This window comes from Balaenoptera acutorostrata, chromosome 5, assembly GCF_949987535.1.
Source record: "Balaenoptera acutorostrata chromosome 5, mBalAcu1.1, whole genome shotgun sequence".
Taxonomy (NCBI): Eukaryota; Metazoa; Chordata; class Mammalia; order Artiodactyla; family Balaenopteridae; genus Balaenoptera; species Balaenoptera acutorostrata.
Genome location: NC_080068.1, coordinates 123,501,530 through 123,519,301, shown reverse-complemented (window position 1 = coordinate 123,519,301; position 17,772 = coordinate 123,501,530). Strand labels below are relative to the sequence as shown.

Genomic DNA, 17,772 nt, shown 5'->3' with positions numbered 1-17,772 from the left:
GCCCTTTGTTGCTTTGGTGACTCTTTTAGCAAGTAGTTTCCAAAACCTGGAAAGTGCCGCTTCTGAGTTAATTGAAAAAGAAATCTTTCTTTTGCTGAGTGTCCACATTAGTTTTTGTTTGTTTTTGTTGCATTAAAAGTAATAGTTGTATAGAAGTTAACTGTGTTCTTAATTAGAAATAACTTTCTGTGTTTCTGGAGGTATGAAATTCATGAACTTCCAAGAATGCTGTAAAATATTACAGGAACTTCATTTAATTAACTGCAGCTAATGGTTAAATGTGCTTCATTGCTTTGAACTTTTGAATCAATCCTCCCTTACACAGTATTTGATAAATGTGATCATAATTTCTGTCTCATTCATGGAATTTTCTAATATTTATTGTTTTTAAAATGGCAAAGTAATCTTTGTTGTAAGAAGAAACTAAAACAGTATTCAATATAGACTCCTACTTCTTCCAGCCTCAAAATGATGACTTTATAACAGTTTGAGGCATATTTTCCAGTTTTTCATGGGGTTCTGCTTGTGTATGCATACATATAGATACATGCATACGTTCATTACAGATTTCTCCTCCTCCTCCTCTGTCTCTCCCTCCCTCACCTAGGTGCTATGATATTGCCAAAGGAGAGGAGGCTTTGTTCTGTGTTCTTTGCTTTATTGGATTTCACTCCTGGGTGGAGCTTACTGTCCTCCTTTCCCTCACTTGCCCACCGCAATTCAGGTTATGCTTTGCTTCTCTTTATCCTCAGCAGCCAAGCTAGGAGCCCTCCCAGAACAAATCCTCAACTGTGTAAAAGACATCAATTCAGGGTGTTTCTCCTGGGGACTGCTGGCTAAGCAGCCCCAATTCTGGCTTCCCTGGTAATTGGCCCCAGGCCCAGAGGGGCTTTTTGTATCGTTGGTTCCAAGTATGAAGTTCCTCTGGGGTTTCCTTGGGTTATTCTTTGCTGCATTCCTCTTCTCAGTCTGTTATGGGTTGAGATTTCTTCTGCGTTAGCAACCCTGGCTAATTTCTTCTAGAATTTTCTAAAAAATGGTGGTACGTTAAGCGTGGAACTTGCTTTCTTCTTCTGTCATTTTAGTGGCATTTAGGTACACATGATGACCCAGTCAATGTTTTGAACCTTCCAGGTACCTAGTCTTTTCTCTATTCCCAGTCCAGCTTTTTGGAAATTCTTTCAGGGTTCATTTGCAGTTCCTCTGGTTTGTGTTATAACTTGAAAGTTTTCTTCTTCTAGAGTTTTGCATTTTATATGAATCATAATTAAATCATTGATATCTCATTGCTCTCTGTTTGGGTTCAGAAATGACACCATTACTTAACAGATTTATTTTCTACCGCATTTATGGACCTCCACAAGGTGTTACTGCATAAAGCCAATCAATGGTGCAAAATTTAACTTTTAGAAATTTAAATAATTATCCTTATTTCATTTGATAGGTATAAATGTCACTATCTTTAATATATATTTGTAGTTTATTTGCCAGGTGACTAAATATCGTCAGTTTCCTTTTTCAGTGTTCAGATCCAGTGGAGATATAAAAAAAGGAATCGTAACTTTTCATGAGCACATGATACTCAGTGTATCTTAAAAATGATTTCTTAGTTACTATCAGAAAGGAATGATCTAGCTTTTTTTTATTATTGAGATATATTGGTCATATTACAGCATATATTTTAAATTTTGTCTCAGGAAGGAGAAAACATTTTCTATTTGGCAATTGAAGATATAGAAACAGATACAGAGCTTCTGATTGGCTACCTGGACAGTGACATGGAGGCCGATGAGGAAGAACAGCAAATTATGACCATGATCAAAGAAGAGGAAGGTAACGATACTAAAGGACGCTCAACAGCTGGCAGAAAAGGTACTACCTCTAACTGATGGTCCGAGAGAATGAAAACTGTAGGAGAAATAAAGTTTGAACTGTGCTTGATGATAATTGCAATATAGTAGGGTGTTCTCAGAATAAAGTTAGATTTTGTCAGAACTCTCGGAGGATATCCAGTTGTGTGCCTCTCTTCCAGCAGGAAGGGAATGATGGGTTGGGGTGGGTGATGAATGTGCGCTGTAGGACTGCCAAGGTCAGGGGCAGCTCCCAGCTTCCACTGCTCTCCCTGGTGGGTGGCTAGTAATGAGGATTTTTGTACTCTAGCCCCGCGTCTGCCATTCATCCATGTTATAACCAGGCAAGTCACTAACTCTGAGACTTTACTTTCTCATCTGCACATGGGGAAAGGTGAGTGCAGAGGTCCTGCTGGGCCCTGTGGGATTATTCCTGGGCCTCACTCTTAAGATCCTTTGAGAATCTGGAGCATCTGGAAATCCTTCTCTGTTCTGATCATAGAGGCCTGCAGCACTGCTGGGTTGTTCTAGTAGGGTAACCAAAAATGTGTGATGACCATAGGTAGACTTGCTTAAATCAGCCCTGCAATCTAGGAGATAGATGTCACTTGTTTGTCATCTGCCAGGGAATAATCAATTGTTACTAGGGCTTGTTTCTGTTATGTTGTGTTTTACTCCTGATGGGGTTTGAGGGAAATTTGAATGGTGTTAAGGGTGTTCACATTTTGTACAAGGCTGATACTTAACTATAGAGAATTTTTCCATTTTGCTTAACAAAGCCACTTCAGAAGCGACACTGGTTTCTTTAGTCACTGTGGTATTAATGTCTTTTATATGAATTTTCTATTCTAACTGTATGTCATTGGCTGAAAAAGTATGAATATTCCCAGTATTGCCAGATTATGCTTCTGTTTCTTTATTTTAGTTGGAGTATTTAAAAGGAAGATGAGGACAGGCTATCTGTTTTGTCTTTCCAAATAAGCATTATGCTGTTTGGAATGTCAGATTTGGGGTGTTGGGAATTATTTCTGTACTATTCTGTGTTTTCTTTATTTTTCTATTTATTTTCAACGTTGCCCCCAGGGTACGGTATTACTGTGTCCACTATTTTACCTTAAAAATAAGTCTCCTACTTATTACCACCCTGATTTTTCTTTATTTAGTTAACAAAATATCAATTTCTATTACTTTTGTAAGAAGAATCAACAGAAACTTACACAGATTCTTAGAACATATGAATCATGTGCTTATATTGTTGATATTTTTATTTTAGAATTCAGTTTTGTTTATAAAAGCAAAATATAAAACCCAAAAAGCAAACAAACAAAAACCCCCCAAAACAGAAGCAAAACCAACCAGTGATCAGAAGAAACAAAGAATCCACTCAAATGTCAAGCAATGGAGAGTTTGGTTAAATAAGTAAATTATGGTACCTTAAGTTTAAAAAAAATTAGACTTGAGAAAATATTAAATGGAAAAAAGAGCAATACATGAAATTGCATAAAAAGTATGATCATAAAGGTTCTTAGACTGCGTGTAAAATATGAACGCACAAAAGACAACTCAGGCATGGAAATAGATTACAGCAGTTGTCTCTTCAGGGTGGGGTTATTGGTGATTTTTATTCTCATATTTTCTGCATTTTATCTGAATCTAACCTTGGGACTTCCCTGGCGGTCCAGTGGTTAAGACTTCTCCTTCCAGTGCAGGGGGTGCGGGTTCGATCCCCGGTTGGGGAGCTAAGATCCCATCTGCTTCGCGGCCAAAAAACTAAAACATAAAACAGAAGCAATATAGTAACAAATTCAATAAAGACTTTAAAAATGGTCCACATCAAAAAAAAATCTTTAAAAAAATTAATCTTATTTGATAATCAGAAAAAATATGTAATTTAAATAGCACACTTTGAAAAATTTGGGTAGAGCCATGGCAGCCCATATAGGACTGACAGCCAGAGAGACCGTGCAGCCTCACTCCACCTACTGTAATGAGTGCTGTTTTTATGACCTTGGCCTTTTTTCACATATATGTGAGATTCCCCTTGGTAATTCAACATAGTTCCCCTTGGTTGGGTTTTTCTCTTCTTGCAGCTAAAAGTGAACTCAAGATGACCCGTTTCAGGGAAGACTTTGGTGTTGCAATTCAATATTTGTTATAACTCTTTGATGTGAAAAGTTAATGTTACAGGGTAAATTAAAGATTGATTTTGATTTTGTATTAATTTGGTGAAACACAAGTTAAATGATTTAAAAAACAATGTATTGTTCTAGTAACACTTCCTATTATTTTTCATGGGCAACCTATTCATACTCATAGAGATAATAAAAATTTACTAATCTGATACCATTAAGCACAATTAATTTTGATTTTAAAATGAGGGCAAAACTGAGCAGTTCTTGGCTCTTCATTTTTGTCTTACAAATCTGCTTGCTTGTAAATACGCAGATCGCTTTGGCTGTAAAGAGGACTATGCCTGTCCCCAGTGTGAATCGAGTTTTACCAGTGAGGAAATTCTTGCTGAGCATCTTCAGACATTGCACCAGAAACCCACAGAGGAGAAAGAATTTAAGTGCAGGAGCTGTGGGAAGAAATTCCCAGTTAAACAGGCTTTGCAAAGACAGTGCGTACATTCAAGAGTATATCTCAAATTATAAGCTGACACGTTGTTTAACTGTTTCATTCAGTTTGTCTTATAGTTTCTAACCTGTGTGCGTGTGTGATGGTGTGTGTGTAGAAATGAAGCATTCTCTATTGTCACTGTCGTAAACTTTTCTTACTATAGTACATTGATTTTTGAAACATTCTGATTATGAAGTTTAACCAGTAAACATTGTTTATGCTAATCGATCTTTGTCCATTTAATAACTTGCCGTTAAATATTAAGCTCATTGGTGTACTAATTTGAAATCTGATATGCATAATTTAGCTAGTGCTTTGAGGTGGCAGATCAAGTTTCAGCGGTCTGCATTCGATATTCCCTCTGAAATCTGTAAAAAAAAAAGAAAAGAAATAGTTTAAGAAATGGAGAGAAGTATGAAGAATACAGGGCCATTTTGGGAAGCACTGTTTATTTCCTAGCAATGTTGGAGAAATAATTTAAAGATGAATATGTACAAGATAGATGATGAAATGAATTAAATGGTCCCAATTATTGCTCTGCACCCTTTATTATTTTAAATATTTATATTAACAGCATATTAAGTTATCCTTTTACTTAAGTATTTCACAGTATCATGAATTATTAAAAATGAGAAAGTGGATACATATATTTACAAACTTATTTTTAACAGAATGTCACCTTGCATATGAGCAAGAAATCTTTAACATAGGCTTAATGTTTCATTTTTTAATTCATTAAAGTAAAATTCTGAAACACGCTGTGTTTCATATTAAGACAGTTTTCATATATGCATCCACTTTTGCTTATGAAATTTGAGATGAAAAATTTCTGTTGAAAACTTAAACTTAAAACTTGGAAATTCTCTTACACACTCTTTAAAAAACCAAGCAAGGGCTGTATAGTTTTTAATGAATAGATTTAAAAACTGTGTTCTAGTCAGCTTTTATTCAATTTAGTATTATATATTCTACGCCAAACATACTTTTGCTGAGCTTGAGTCTTAGAGTTAAACTGTAGGTGCTACTTAAAAGTTTAAAGGGCAAAAGGCAGAATGAAAAGAGAGATCATGAATGTGACTTTATTCAAAGTAGAGATATTTTCATAAGTTTTTGTCTTAAGACTTCCAGTTTTTGTTTTTTTTCTATTTCCCCTCAGTGTTCTTCAGTGCTCAGCGAAAAGCAGTCTGAAGGATTCTTCACGAAGTTTTCAGTGCTCTGTTTGCAATTCTTCCTTCAGTTCAGCATCGAGGTTTTGTATCTGAGTTATCAGATGGCTGTTAGATAATTGCGGGTCATTATTGGCATGCATGCTTTCATGCTTCTTAGTGATTTAGTATCATATGGCTACAGAATTTCAGTGCTTTCCTTCCTACCTGCCTAGGTAACACTTGTAATGACCCTGAAACTCTACTGGGGAGCATGCATTACAAAAGCCAGCCTGGATGTTAGAAGTTTGTAGTTTGAAGTTTGAAGTTTGTAGTTTGTCTTCACCATTTCTTCTCCCTGTTTCCCATTCCTGGTTGTCTTGTAGTTTTGAGCAGCACCAGGAGACTTGCCGGGGAGATGCCAGGTTTGTGTGTAAGGCTGACAGCTGTGGAAAGAGACTGAAGAGCAGAGACGCCCTGAGAAGACACCAGGAAAACATCCACGCCGGTGAGAACTCATCAGAGGGTTGTTTTCAAAGGGGCTTCCTCTCCCCAGGCCACAGCGATCTGTTTTTAATTCTCACTCTTGAGGAGAGAGCTTGCTTTTCCGTTGTATTTCACACAGATGTAGAGCTCTGGAAATGGAATTTTTTTCTTTCACTGAGCACTGTTTCTTTTTGATTTCAGCAGTATTCGTCATTTTTCCTATCTCTGAATCAATCATAACTGGAAACCTAAGCTAGAATCTAGTTGTGCTTGGTAGCCAGGTGCATTAAGAGTTAATGTTTTAAATAATAATTTTAATATTTTAGCATATGAAATTTCTCTTTTAGTAGATATATTTTAAAACTATTAAGTGATGCCCTTCTGCCTTAATATTTTTACAGTAAAATTCCATTTTTAAAAATCCTTATATTTCTTCTATATTGGAGAAAATTACTGGCTACATTTTGACATGCTAATTGAATATATTTGGATTTATAAAGTAGATACTATTTGAATTCCTTCTAATGGCTAGCTAAACAATAAGACAAATAGAAAATTTGTCACTTAGATTTCATCTGCTTAGCACATGGTAAATGTATTTTGACTTTAGGGATTGAATCTGTTGCACTAAATCGAACAGATGACTATTGTCAGAGTTAATGTTTTATTTCTTCAGTGTCTTTTCCTTAAAGGAGGCTGAGGTTCATGGCACTCCTCTTATCCTTCTATACTTACATTTTTCTCATGTGTTTACTTTTGCCGTTGGCTTCTGGGTGGAAATGTCTTTCTGCATATGAGGAAAGTGTTATTTCTTTTCTCCTATCCTGTTTATTCTCACATTCAGGAGAAAAGAATAATCAGTGCTCAGTTTCTGTTTTGTATATTTGTTCATTGTCCAAAAAGTGTCTCTTTTAATGCTAGTTACAACTTCTCACCAGCAGTTCGGGCTGCACACTCAGTACAAGCCATATTTGAAAGCTCAGGGTGGCAGAAGGTATGGGCTTGTGAAATGTGGCTTCAGAATGGTGCACATCACTTGGACTTCACAGTGTTCTGATTTCTTTCTTTCCTTTTGAGGGATATAGAGATGATGCCATTTTTCTGAATTCTTTATACTTGGGCCTTTCCTATCTTTGCAAAAGGCAATCATAACTTTTTTATAGACCTGTCTCTTCCTAGTTTTTGTTTTTTTTAAAGCTGTTATGTTTAAAATGCTGTTCTTAATTTTCTCCATCTTTGTCTGCAATGTATTATAACAAATCTTTCATGTCATTTTTAAAGTTAACTTTGCTGAACTAAGTAAAAAACCAGATGCACACTGAAACTCTGGAAACTTGCATTCTTATTATTGGGCATGTGGTCTTCAGACTGTGCTAGAAGCATAATTTCTTTTGAGGCTTCTTGTAGTTGGTCTTGGATATTAAAATATTACTGATTCCGAAAACTTATGGTGATTTTGTAGGAAATAATTTATAAAGGGAAGTTTTTTATTTTTCTGTGTTGTGGATCACATAAAATATGAAACTTACACTCTTTCAGCCAGAGGCCACCATGCATACTTTTTGCTGGAATTGGTACTCAGTCAGTCATTCATAGCCTCTCTCTTGCTTCTTCCCTTGCGTCTGTGAGCTACACAGACATTTGGGGAAAGAATATTCCATATTGAGAATAGCGAAAAAAGCGGTGTTCATACATGTGGTCGCAGAACGCTTTACTGTAGAAAGACGAAGGTATTCAAGGAAAGAGAAGATCTTGCAGCTTTCACCACCGACAATGACAAATGTTCCTTGTTAGGTGATATGAACTGAAGATGCTGAGAAGAGAGAAGCTGAATTTTTAAACATGGATCACATTTTTCCATAGAAACTGTAACACATGGCGGGTAGGTTCTCAGACTAGCTCCTAGAAGCACACTTAACCCACATCGCGCTGAAACTCGCAGTACTTAAGTGACTACGTATTCAGTACAGTTGTATTAATTTTCAGTGCATCTCCTCCTACCTTTGTAGGTAATGTGTTCCTGACTGTTCTTGAAAGCTGAATCAGAAAGTCAAATGTCAGACTTAACCTGAATATAGTAAAACTAAAATGGTGTAAAGTCTAGCTGTGGCTTTGTAGATGCTATTGTCCTTGAACCTGGGGAAGCTTGTAGGGTGACCTTCCCAGTTACTCAAGAGGAAACAGTGAAGGGTCTAACTTCCTTAATTCGCCTTAACCATCTTTCTCTTTTGATTTCGATTCTGTGGATGCTGACATAGAGATTTTGTATTTATGGGAAATAACATTTATCTGCATTCTCAGACAAACAGTCATAAACTTTTCCCATGTTTCTTCTCTGAGGAACTAGGATTCCAGTCCTAGGATGAAGAATAGAAGCTCTAGGAGGAGAGAAGAGATTGAAGAGTAGGGATGGGGGGTTGGTGTATTTCCTGTGATTCTAGCTGGAGGACCCATGGCAGGAGTATTGGGATAAGGTGAAACAGGTGGTTGTGGAAATGTCACTTCTCTTTCTCTTCTCTCCCTCAAGACTGACCTACCTTGTGGGAAAGAATAAGGTCTAGTCTCAGAGAGCAGCTGATTTGAGGGATAAGCTAGGGAAATAAAGGATTGTGGATTAAAGGAGGGAAATACCAGCTGGTGCAAGCTAGAAAAGAGGGAATATTCTTTCTCAGTGGCCCCTCATGTATAATAGATATGGATGAAGAATTGCTGACCAAATGCATGCTGTCAGGTAATCATTTTGCTTGGGAGAATTTTCTCCTTTAATAGCCATTTTACTTGTCAATCACCAAGAAAATTTTTCTTGGCTATACTGTTTGGCATGCTAAAAATAGTGCATTATATGAAATCCGTATCTTGAATGATAAGACAAAAATTAATATTTTCCTTTTTCTGAAAGTGTTCCTCTCTCGTAAACACAGTCTTTTAATAAAGTCATTTTGTAATCTTCTTTTCTACTGATTTTAGATTTCTTTCAAGAAAATAGAGAAGTAAGGTAGTGGATGGGGTTGAGGTTTTGGCAGAAATAGCCATGGATTGGTCATTTTGAGGGCCAGGCAGTGGATACATGGTGGTTCATTTTATTATTTGTTTACTTTTTGAGTATTTGAAATCAATCAATTAAAAATTGAAAAACCATTCTGTGGTTATTTATGGTAGTGCAGATGATATTGTTATTATATCATATTTGAAAATCTTGTTTTATTGAGTCTTTTGTTTTTTATAACCACTGTGAAATTTGAAATTTGAAATGGTCTACTATAATTATAATCACTATATAAGAAGACAAAATTGAGCTTTGTTTTGATTTGTAAAATAATATGAATGCCAATATAATGTTTTATTGTTCTTGATTTTACTTTATTCTCGTTTTTAACATTAATATGATAAATCATATACTCTCAGATCTTGCAGGCTGATCAAGTCTAGTGCTTTTAGAATAATCTGTGAATTCCATTTTTAAAAATCCAGCTGATTAAATCAAATATTCTGTTAAAATTTAAAGCAAGTAGCAAAATCAACTTATGAGTTAATAAATACAGTTTTCCTTTTATGTACACATTTGATTAATTTTAATTTTTCATGGAAGTGTGCTTTTCTCTTTTAATACTAAATTAGTACTTGGAAAGGTGAAAGGCCCATTTTACATATGTAGAAAGTGGTATACCAAGCTGAATATTTCTCAAATTTTGAAAGCATTTAAAATGTAGCCTCTTCTTTATCTGAGTTTAATGGATATATCTACAACACTGAAAATTTTGGAGTTGTAAGTTAAGAAGATGAAATAACTGTTTAGAAATTATAAATCACCTAGAAACCTGTATCTAATACTCCTCTTAATATTCTCATATAAATCATGATGGTATTTTATTTTATTTTGTTTGTTGTTTTTGTTTAGGGGATCCTAAGAAAAAACTCATATGTTCAGTGTGCAATAAAAAGTGTTCTTCAGCATCAAGCCTGCAGGAACATAGGAAGGTCAGTAAGATAAAGACTAATGCTCATCATAGTGTAAGATCTTTTAGTCATTTATAGTGTCGGCCATGAAAATTTTTAGCTGATTTTTATATTGTAAAGACAGAGTTTTGTCATTAATTTAACTACTAACATATTCTAAAATGCAAGACTGATATGCAGAAAAGTGAACTCTCGCAAAAGAATATTTTGAGTTGTTTATTGTTGTTCAGAATTAGTAGAAATGTTTCTCCAACACAGTATTGTGTCTGACTGACACCTCATACTGGTTTCAAGCTTTCCCAGTTGCTGTTTGCTCAGGAAATACTATATATTTGAGGAAACCGTATATTTCTGTGTATTTATGATATGCTCTGCAGTGACATTTAGCTTAAAATGGATGCATATTATAGTTAAGTGTGGCAAAACAAGGACAAAGAGCTCTATTATTTTGATGCGCTAAAAATAATGTAGAAGAATGTCAGAGTGTTGTTAGCAGAAACGATTATGCAGTTGACCCTTGAACAACAGAGGTTTGAACTGTGCTGGTCCACTTATAGCAGACTTTTCCAGTAAATACATACTCCAGTACTACACGATCAGGGGTTGGTTGACTGTGCAGATGCGGAGGGCCCACTGTAAAGTTACACGAGTTTTCCACTGCAGGGAGAGGTTGGGGGGTGGGAGTGGGGTGCAGTGGGTCCAACCCCCAAACCCCCGTGTTGCTCAAGGGCCAACTGTATTAGGAGAAAATAAATTTAATACATTTTGCAATAAGCATGAAACTAAGTTGCTATTTTAATGTGAAAGTTATCCTGAAAAGTAAATGACAGTTATTAACCCTAACAACATTAGCACTAGTTAATAGAATTTATGACAGAATAGAATTAAATTAAAATTTAGATTTTGTTCATATCATGGCAGAGTCCAAAAATATTTTTTATGTTATATTACAATAACAAAGATATAAATGATTATTTCCTGAGTTCATATATTATTTTTTCAGAATATCTAGGCGCATATAATACTGTATTTTAGTCATTTAATACTAAAGAAGAGAGGAGATGGTACTAGTGAAAGTAAAATTTTACTTTTGTTATGGTTTGTAAATTGAATTTTGTCTCTTTATTTGTGTGTCTCTATATTGCAAAATAACTTGACAGGCCTTAAAATTCATATGATATTCAATGCCGTAGCTCCAAGCATGTGCTGTGGATTTAGCCTGTAACATATAAGATAGTTGAATTGTTAAGACGTCTGATGTTATATCCTACGTGTTGAGTGATTATGATCCTTAGGGAGAAATAATGCAACAGCACTGGACAGGAGTGAAGACAGTGGATGTCACCTTCTTCTGTCCCTAACCCCCCATGTAACATTGGGCCTGTGTTCTCTCATTTATTAAGTGTGACTTTGAACTGATCAGTGCCTTTAATTACTTCTCTTAAGTGCCATGAAACTACATTTTTTTTTCTTTTCAGTTTCCATGTGGTTATTTTATCAGATTGTTTAAAAATATGGAGTACTTCAAGAATTTGCATATCATTCTTGTTCAGGGACCATGCTATTCTTCTCTGTATCATTCCAAATTTAGTGCAAGTGCTGCTGAAGCGAGCACTGAAGCTACTTTTTAAAGGAAGTTTTGCACAGAACTCCAGTCCAGACGCTGCTGCTTTTACGTCTCTCTTCCTCCCTTCTCATCACCCTTAAGGTTTCTGAAGCAGAACCTGGTCTGAGACAAAAAGATTAAATCCAGTTGAATAAACATTAAAAAAAAAATCCTCATACTTTTATAATTCTTTGATTTCCTTCCCTGATCTTAAGAAGTTGAAATTTAAGATATCTTACCAAATTTCAGATTTTCTCAAATAGACTATTTCAACAAAATTGGTGGTGGGGCATACTTCTGAAAAGTGTTCTCTTTTCCATTTATTTTCTTCATAAGAACTTTTCCCCCAGGGAATATCCTGGTAGATTTAAATCCTACCTGGTGGTGGTGGAATACAGCCATTCTGTTTCTGCAGATGTTAATAACTTAGTAGCTCAGTGCAGCTCTTCATTACAGCATAACTCTTCTGACTTAGCCTTTCTGAATCCACAGGCGGCTTTTACTGACTCCATTTTTGACTATTCTTATAGTTGGGTATGTCTAATGTCTAATAGAGTTTGGTTGTAGTATTTCACCTTGCCAGTAGATGGTGCTGTATGAATATGTCAAATTTATACTATAGTCTAGAACAGTGTCTTACATTACTATGTACTGCCCTATATTATACTAAGATATATTATGATCCTTCCTGAAATTTATTTAATTTGGGACTTCAAATGATAAGTTATTACCCTCCATGTCAATTTAATAAGCTGGACATTTTACAAAAGTTACTTTACTTAGCATTAGGCATTAATTAGTGTCATTTTCACTTTAAATCTGATTGTTTTATTAAACTTTTTTAGGAGTTTTGAAAATAGCTTTGGATTTAATTTTCCACTGTAAATAAGATAGTCAATACAAAAATGCTTTCCTGTACACTAAATATTCTGTTTTATAATTTTGATAATATCAATTCAATTCAACCTTTAAAAATGTTTCATGTTTCAGAAGCCATGAGAGTTAACTGAACAAATATGAGTATATTTTGCAGTAATTTATTTAACAGCTGCCATTTTTATATGGATAAATAATTTAAAATTTGTATATACTAATTAAAATTTAACATTAAAAATGAAAATGAATATGTTTTCATTTATATATGTTTCAGAAGGCACATCATCATTTTTTAGAGTAGCTTATTATAAAAGATATATGTTACAGAAACAGAGTTTAAGAATATAAATCTGTTCTTATTATCTTTAAATAAACATTACACCTCATATCATTGCTGTGAGGGTCTTTGATGATCGAAGATGTAAAATTTCTTAGGCTGAAAGTTTTCCTGCTGTACTATGTGGTACTTGCCTTCCGAGTACTTGTGCGGATCCCACACTGTTTTCTGAGGAACCATAGAACTCTCTGGACCCTGTATATCCCCTGATCAAGATTAGAAGCCACTGCATGCAAGCAGGGGAATAAGTCAGATTCTAGTGGAATGATGTCTTTCTGCTCTGTCTTGTTTGTTTACCTTTTCTCTGTTATTCCCAGCTGAGCTTACTGACTCACAAAGAATCAGACCTGACAGAAACAGAAGGCAGGTTGGCAGCCTCAGACCTGTCATGTGGCTGGACATAGGCTTAAGTCACAGACTGCAGACCAGGGATCTGTGAGCCTCGCCCCAGCTTCCGTTTTCCCTTCCTGGTGCCGTCTTTTCACCATTCCTGCCTTGAGTTCTTCTGTGGTCACTTAGATCAGGGGAGCTGTTTACCCGTCCTCCACTCTTTACTCATTGCTGAACCAGTTCAGGGTCTTCTGCCTTGACTTTCACTCTGTAGTGGCCCTAGATATCCTGCAAGGATAACCACAGCATCTTGGCTTCCTGCAGAAGGACCTTTGCTTGTCTGGGGTTTAGTTTTGTGAGCGCTACCTTTAATGAGGTTGAAGCAAAAACAGGACCTCACCAAAACCATTTTTGAATCTTCAGCAAAACAGTATGATGCTCTTATTCATTGGGATGATCAACATTTCTAATATAAGGCTTCTTGCAACAATTCCTTTTAGAACTTTTGTACGTTGTTACTGATAATAAGCTAAGCTTCTGCTTTTCATACCGCCTATTCATTTTCTCTGATTTAGTGTCTGGGAGGGAAAGAACTCAATTTAATATTAAATTGTAATATTTATTTAGCCAGTCGTTTGCCAAAGTTATGCTCCTCCCCCTTATTATTATTTTTTTAAATAAAACTAATAAAGTTTTTTATTGTGGTCCTTCTATCCTGTGAGAGTTTTGCGGTGAGCTAAATGCTTTTCAGAATCATATATCTCCTTGTCTTTAACATTAATTAATGTGTTGTTCTGTACTACATATATTTAAGTTTAAAGTAGTGTTGACTACTGTAAAGGGAATATTTTTACTGGCAAGCTGCGTATTTCCAAGTCTAAATTTGTGCATAACAGAGACTTAATATATACTAGGTATAATTTTTTAGAGAGTATAAATTTATTATGCACTTTAAAAATAGGTCAGCTGTTTTACATATTTAAATAACGTGCAGTCTTACATTTTTTTAATGATATGTTTCTACTAGGTAACATGTTCATTGCATTTTCAATTTATGTAGGATAGTGTGAACAAATTAGGGCTGAATTATATAGTTTGGATATTGCAATAGCAACTGTCCACATGTTTATACTTTTACTTGAGCTCTACACAGTTTTTGGCTTTGATAGTTGACTTAACTGTCAATTTAACCTTTTGCAGATTCATGAGATATTTGATTGTCAAGAATGTATGAAGAAATTCATTTCAGCTAATCAGCTGAAACGTCATATGATCACCCACTCAGGTAAAATACATATTTTTCCATTTGTATTGAAATCACTACAAAAGATTCACCTTGTCATTTTCAAGAGCTCTGAGAGTGGTAATCAGGAGACCTGGTTATTAGTTCCAGCTTGGCCATTGACCAGCCATGTGATTTTGAACGAGTTACTTAGCTTCTCTAGACCTCAGTTTGTTTCTGAAGCAAATGTGGTTGGACTAAATGAAATTGAAGATCTTCAAACTCACCATTTAATTCATTACCTACTCCTCCTTGAGCCTCAGTTTCTATATTCTTCATCTGTGAAAAGATATCCTACCTTTCAAAATTGCTGTTAAGGTTAAACGAAGTCATCTATGTACCATGCTGGCAGAGTGTCTGATATTTAGGAGCGATTCAACAATTATAGTGCCGACATTTCTAGATATTTTCACATTCTAACTAAGGAACTAATAAATGTTAGTGAGAAATTTATAAATACATTTTGAGAATATAAGTTTTTAAAGCCATAGTTTCATTTTAAGCAAGTTTGAGTAATAGGTCTGTTACACAGACTTAGAAAAATTCAGCTCTGAAAATAACTTTTGCTTTATGAAGTCTCTTTTCTAGAGTTTAGAATGTCTGTACTTTGAGACTATTTAAGTCAGAATGTTTTTGAGTAGCTACTTTATCTGGAGACAGGTATAGATATTTTGGCAAATGAAAACGAAGATCGAAAATGGTGGATCGAAAATAGAAGATCTGGCGGCCTTCAGATATGCTTTGTTTGAAAAAGTTGTCAGCATTACATGAATATTGTATAAATGTGGATTTTACCCAACAACCTAAGTGTGCAGTTTCTGCTGAGAATTGGAAGCTCGGCCTGTGTGGGGTCTATTGGCCCAGCAGGAGGCAGGTCTGTCCTTTACCTTCATCACTGTCAGGCCACTCACCCTTTGCATTGGGAGTTGTGACCCTGACTTGAACTCATACCAATCAGCAGATTTTTCATCTGGAAGTAGGATTTCTTCCTTGAATTTAAACTTCATCTTTATATCTAAGCTACTTTATACATTTAGTTTGCAAATAGGTCAATAAAAGAACAAACTGATGTTTCTTTTGTGAATAGGCTCACATATCTAACAGATGGATTGGGTAATAGATTGTTTCAGTTGTTTGGATCCATAAGAAGTAATACAAGGTAAGGCTGTTCTCCTTTTTATCCTTTACCTTTATATAGAGATGAGATTGTCTCCACTCATTTTTCACAGAAAAACGACCCTATAATTGTGAGATTTGTAATAAATCTTTCAAGAGGCTCGATCAAGTGGGTGCTCACAAAGTAATACACAGTGAAGATAAACCTTACAAATGCAAGCTTTGTGGAAAGGGATTTGCCCACAGAAATGTTTACAAGAATCACAAGAAGGTAAAAGCTTATTAATCTTGTTATAAATATATGTATTTTTGCTGATTTCCTGATATAATTACCAATTGTTTACCTTCAAAGAAGATTTTGGATATCCGAGTCATGCTGTACATATGAAATAATTGGAGAAGATCTTGCTTCTGTTTTCTGACCACTCACTCAGGCCATAACCCCTGTGGCCTTGTTTCCGATGTGTATTCTCTACTGAAACTATTCTCCTCACAAGCAGAGTGTCATCCAGTGTTTTCCAGCGTTGCAGTAACTGCAGAGTCTTCTCTTCCTTCTTTCTACAAAGTTTGACACTCTTGCTCACGTTACCTTTTGGAAATGCTCTTCATCTGTGGTACCATTTTAGTGACTCTGCTAGGTCTTCTGCCAGTTTCTCTGACTGCTTCTTTGTTCTCTGAACCCTCCCCCAGGGGGTTATCCTGGATGCTTTGACTGTAGGCCTCTTCTATGTTCTCTGTGTCAGCTATATCCATGAATTCCGGTACAAACTCTGTACTGATGATTTCCAAGTGATTTATTTTGTTAATCCCAGCTCTCAGACACACATTTGCCACTGCTTGTTTGATACCTAACTGGGCACCTTTTGGCCTAATGTATTTATTAGCACGCTCCAGATAACTTCACTTTTGGAAGTTTCTGTTAATTTCTGTTAATGACAAAAGCATCTAATTATCCCTGTCGCTTTGTTTAATATTAGCCCCTTTTTAGAGTTAGAAGCTAATTCTTAAAGATTGTACCCTCTACGTTGTCTTATCACCGTCACAATCATCCATTGCTTTACCATTTCCACATCCTGATCATGGCTCATCTTCATCACTTTAATACCCATCTCATTCAGCTTCTTGTCACTTATCACTTCCCACTTATTCAGCTGACTAGATAAATCATCCCAAAGCACAACTCCATCACTCTTGTACTCTAATATTATAAGTAGATTTCCAGCACCTCTTAATATATGATGCTTTACCCTGTCACTCAAGAGTTCTCTACACCATGACCTCAGCTTCCTTTTCCAGCTTTGTATCCTCCTATTTTCTGCATGAGACATATCAAAAACAACTCAGCATGACCTCTCTAACTTCTCCCCTCCCTCCTTTCTAGCAGTGCTCTCTTGAAGTTACAATCTCTTAGTTTTGTCTATTGATTTTTGTTTGCATTTCCTACATTTACCTTTACTCAAGTTCTTGTATCAGAAAGTTAGTTTTATCTAATCTACTTTGTGTAGATAATAATAAATAATGTTTGAATTGAATTCAGAAAATGTGTGCAAAGATATTCATTGTCTTAGAAGTGTATGTTTAAATTTGTGATGTGATAAATATTTGCTGATTGGTTTTGGTATATTGTAGGATGCTGTTAAACAACGTATATATAATGTATTTTCAAATAACTTGTTACCTTTTTATTGGCAATATTCCATTGGAAATATAGTTATTTCAGTATTTATTGGGACTTTACAAACACATCATTTTATCTCTTTAAATCATTTAAGAAGTTATGATATCAGTCTCAGCTTCAGTCTAAAAAGAAAAGAAAAGGCAGATTTACGAAAGAATAAACAGGATTGATTGATGGTATACCAAATCATCTCTGCATAATTTCTTGCTGACCGCCCTTATGTTTAACTCAAGGATTATATATTCAGAGGCAGGACCACATTCATTACTGCTGCATTAGAATTACATGCCTATAAAAAATTATCTGGCTAGTTTCCTGCTAAGTCTCTGGAACCCTCTTGCTCCTTTCTTTGATGAAACTGATCTACCCACATTTACGAGTTTTTCACAGTTTGACTTATGTTATATGCCATATGGGAATTTGACACAGGATCCTTGCACCATCTCTCATACCTTTAATCATAAATCATGTGAAAGTAATAATGATGCCT

General features: G+C 35.4%; 1 protein-coding gene and 1 non-coding gene across 2 annotated transcripts in view; one reads left to right on the top strand and one right to left on the bottom strand.

Annotated features, from left to right (window-relative positions):
- Positions 1-17,772, top strand: part of PRDM5 (PR/SET domain 5) — a 201,525-nt gene that overhangs the window by 91,538 nt on the left and 92,215 nt on the right. Inside the window, exons 4-10 of the mRNA XM_057547362.1 lie at positions 1,698-1,872; positions 4,296-4,470; positions 5,626-5,718; positions 6,001-6,122; positions 9,999-10,078; positions 14,407-14,491; positions 15,718-15,875. Coding sequence (XP_057403345.1) covers positions 1,698-1,872; positions 4,296-4,470; positions 5,626-5,718; positions 6,001-6,122; positions 9,999-10,078; positions 14,407-14,491; positions 15,718-15,875 — 888 coding nt within the window. The remainder of the gene's footprint in view (positions 1-1,697; positions 1,873-4,295; positions 4,471-5,625; positions 5,719-6,000; positions 6,123-9,998; positions 10,079-14,406; positions 14,492-15,717; positions 15,876-17,772) is intronic.
- On the bottom strand, positions 11,566-11,672 carry LOC114236497 (U6 spliceosomal RNA). Its single transcript, XR_003622441.1, has one exon. It is a non-coding gene; the product is annotated as a U6 spliceosomal RNA (small nuclear RNA).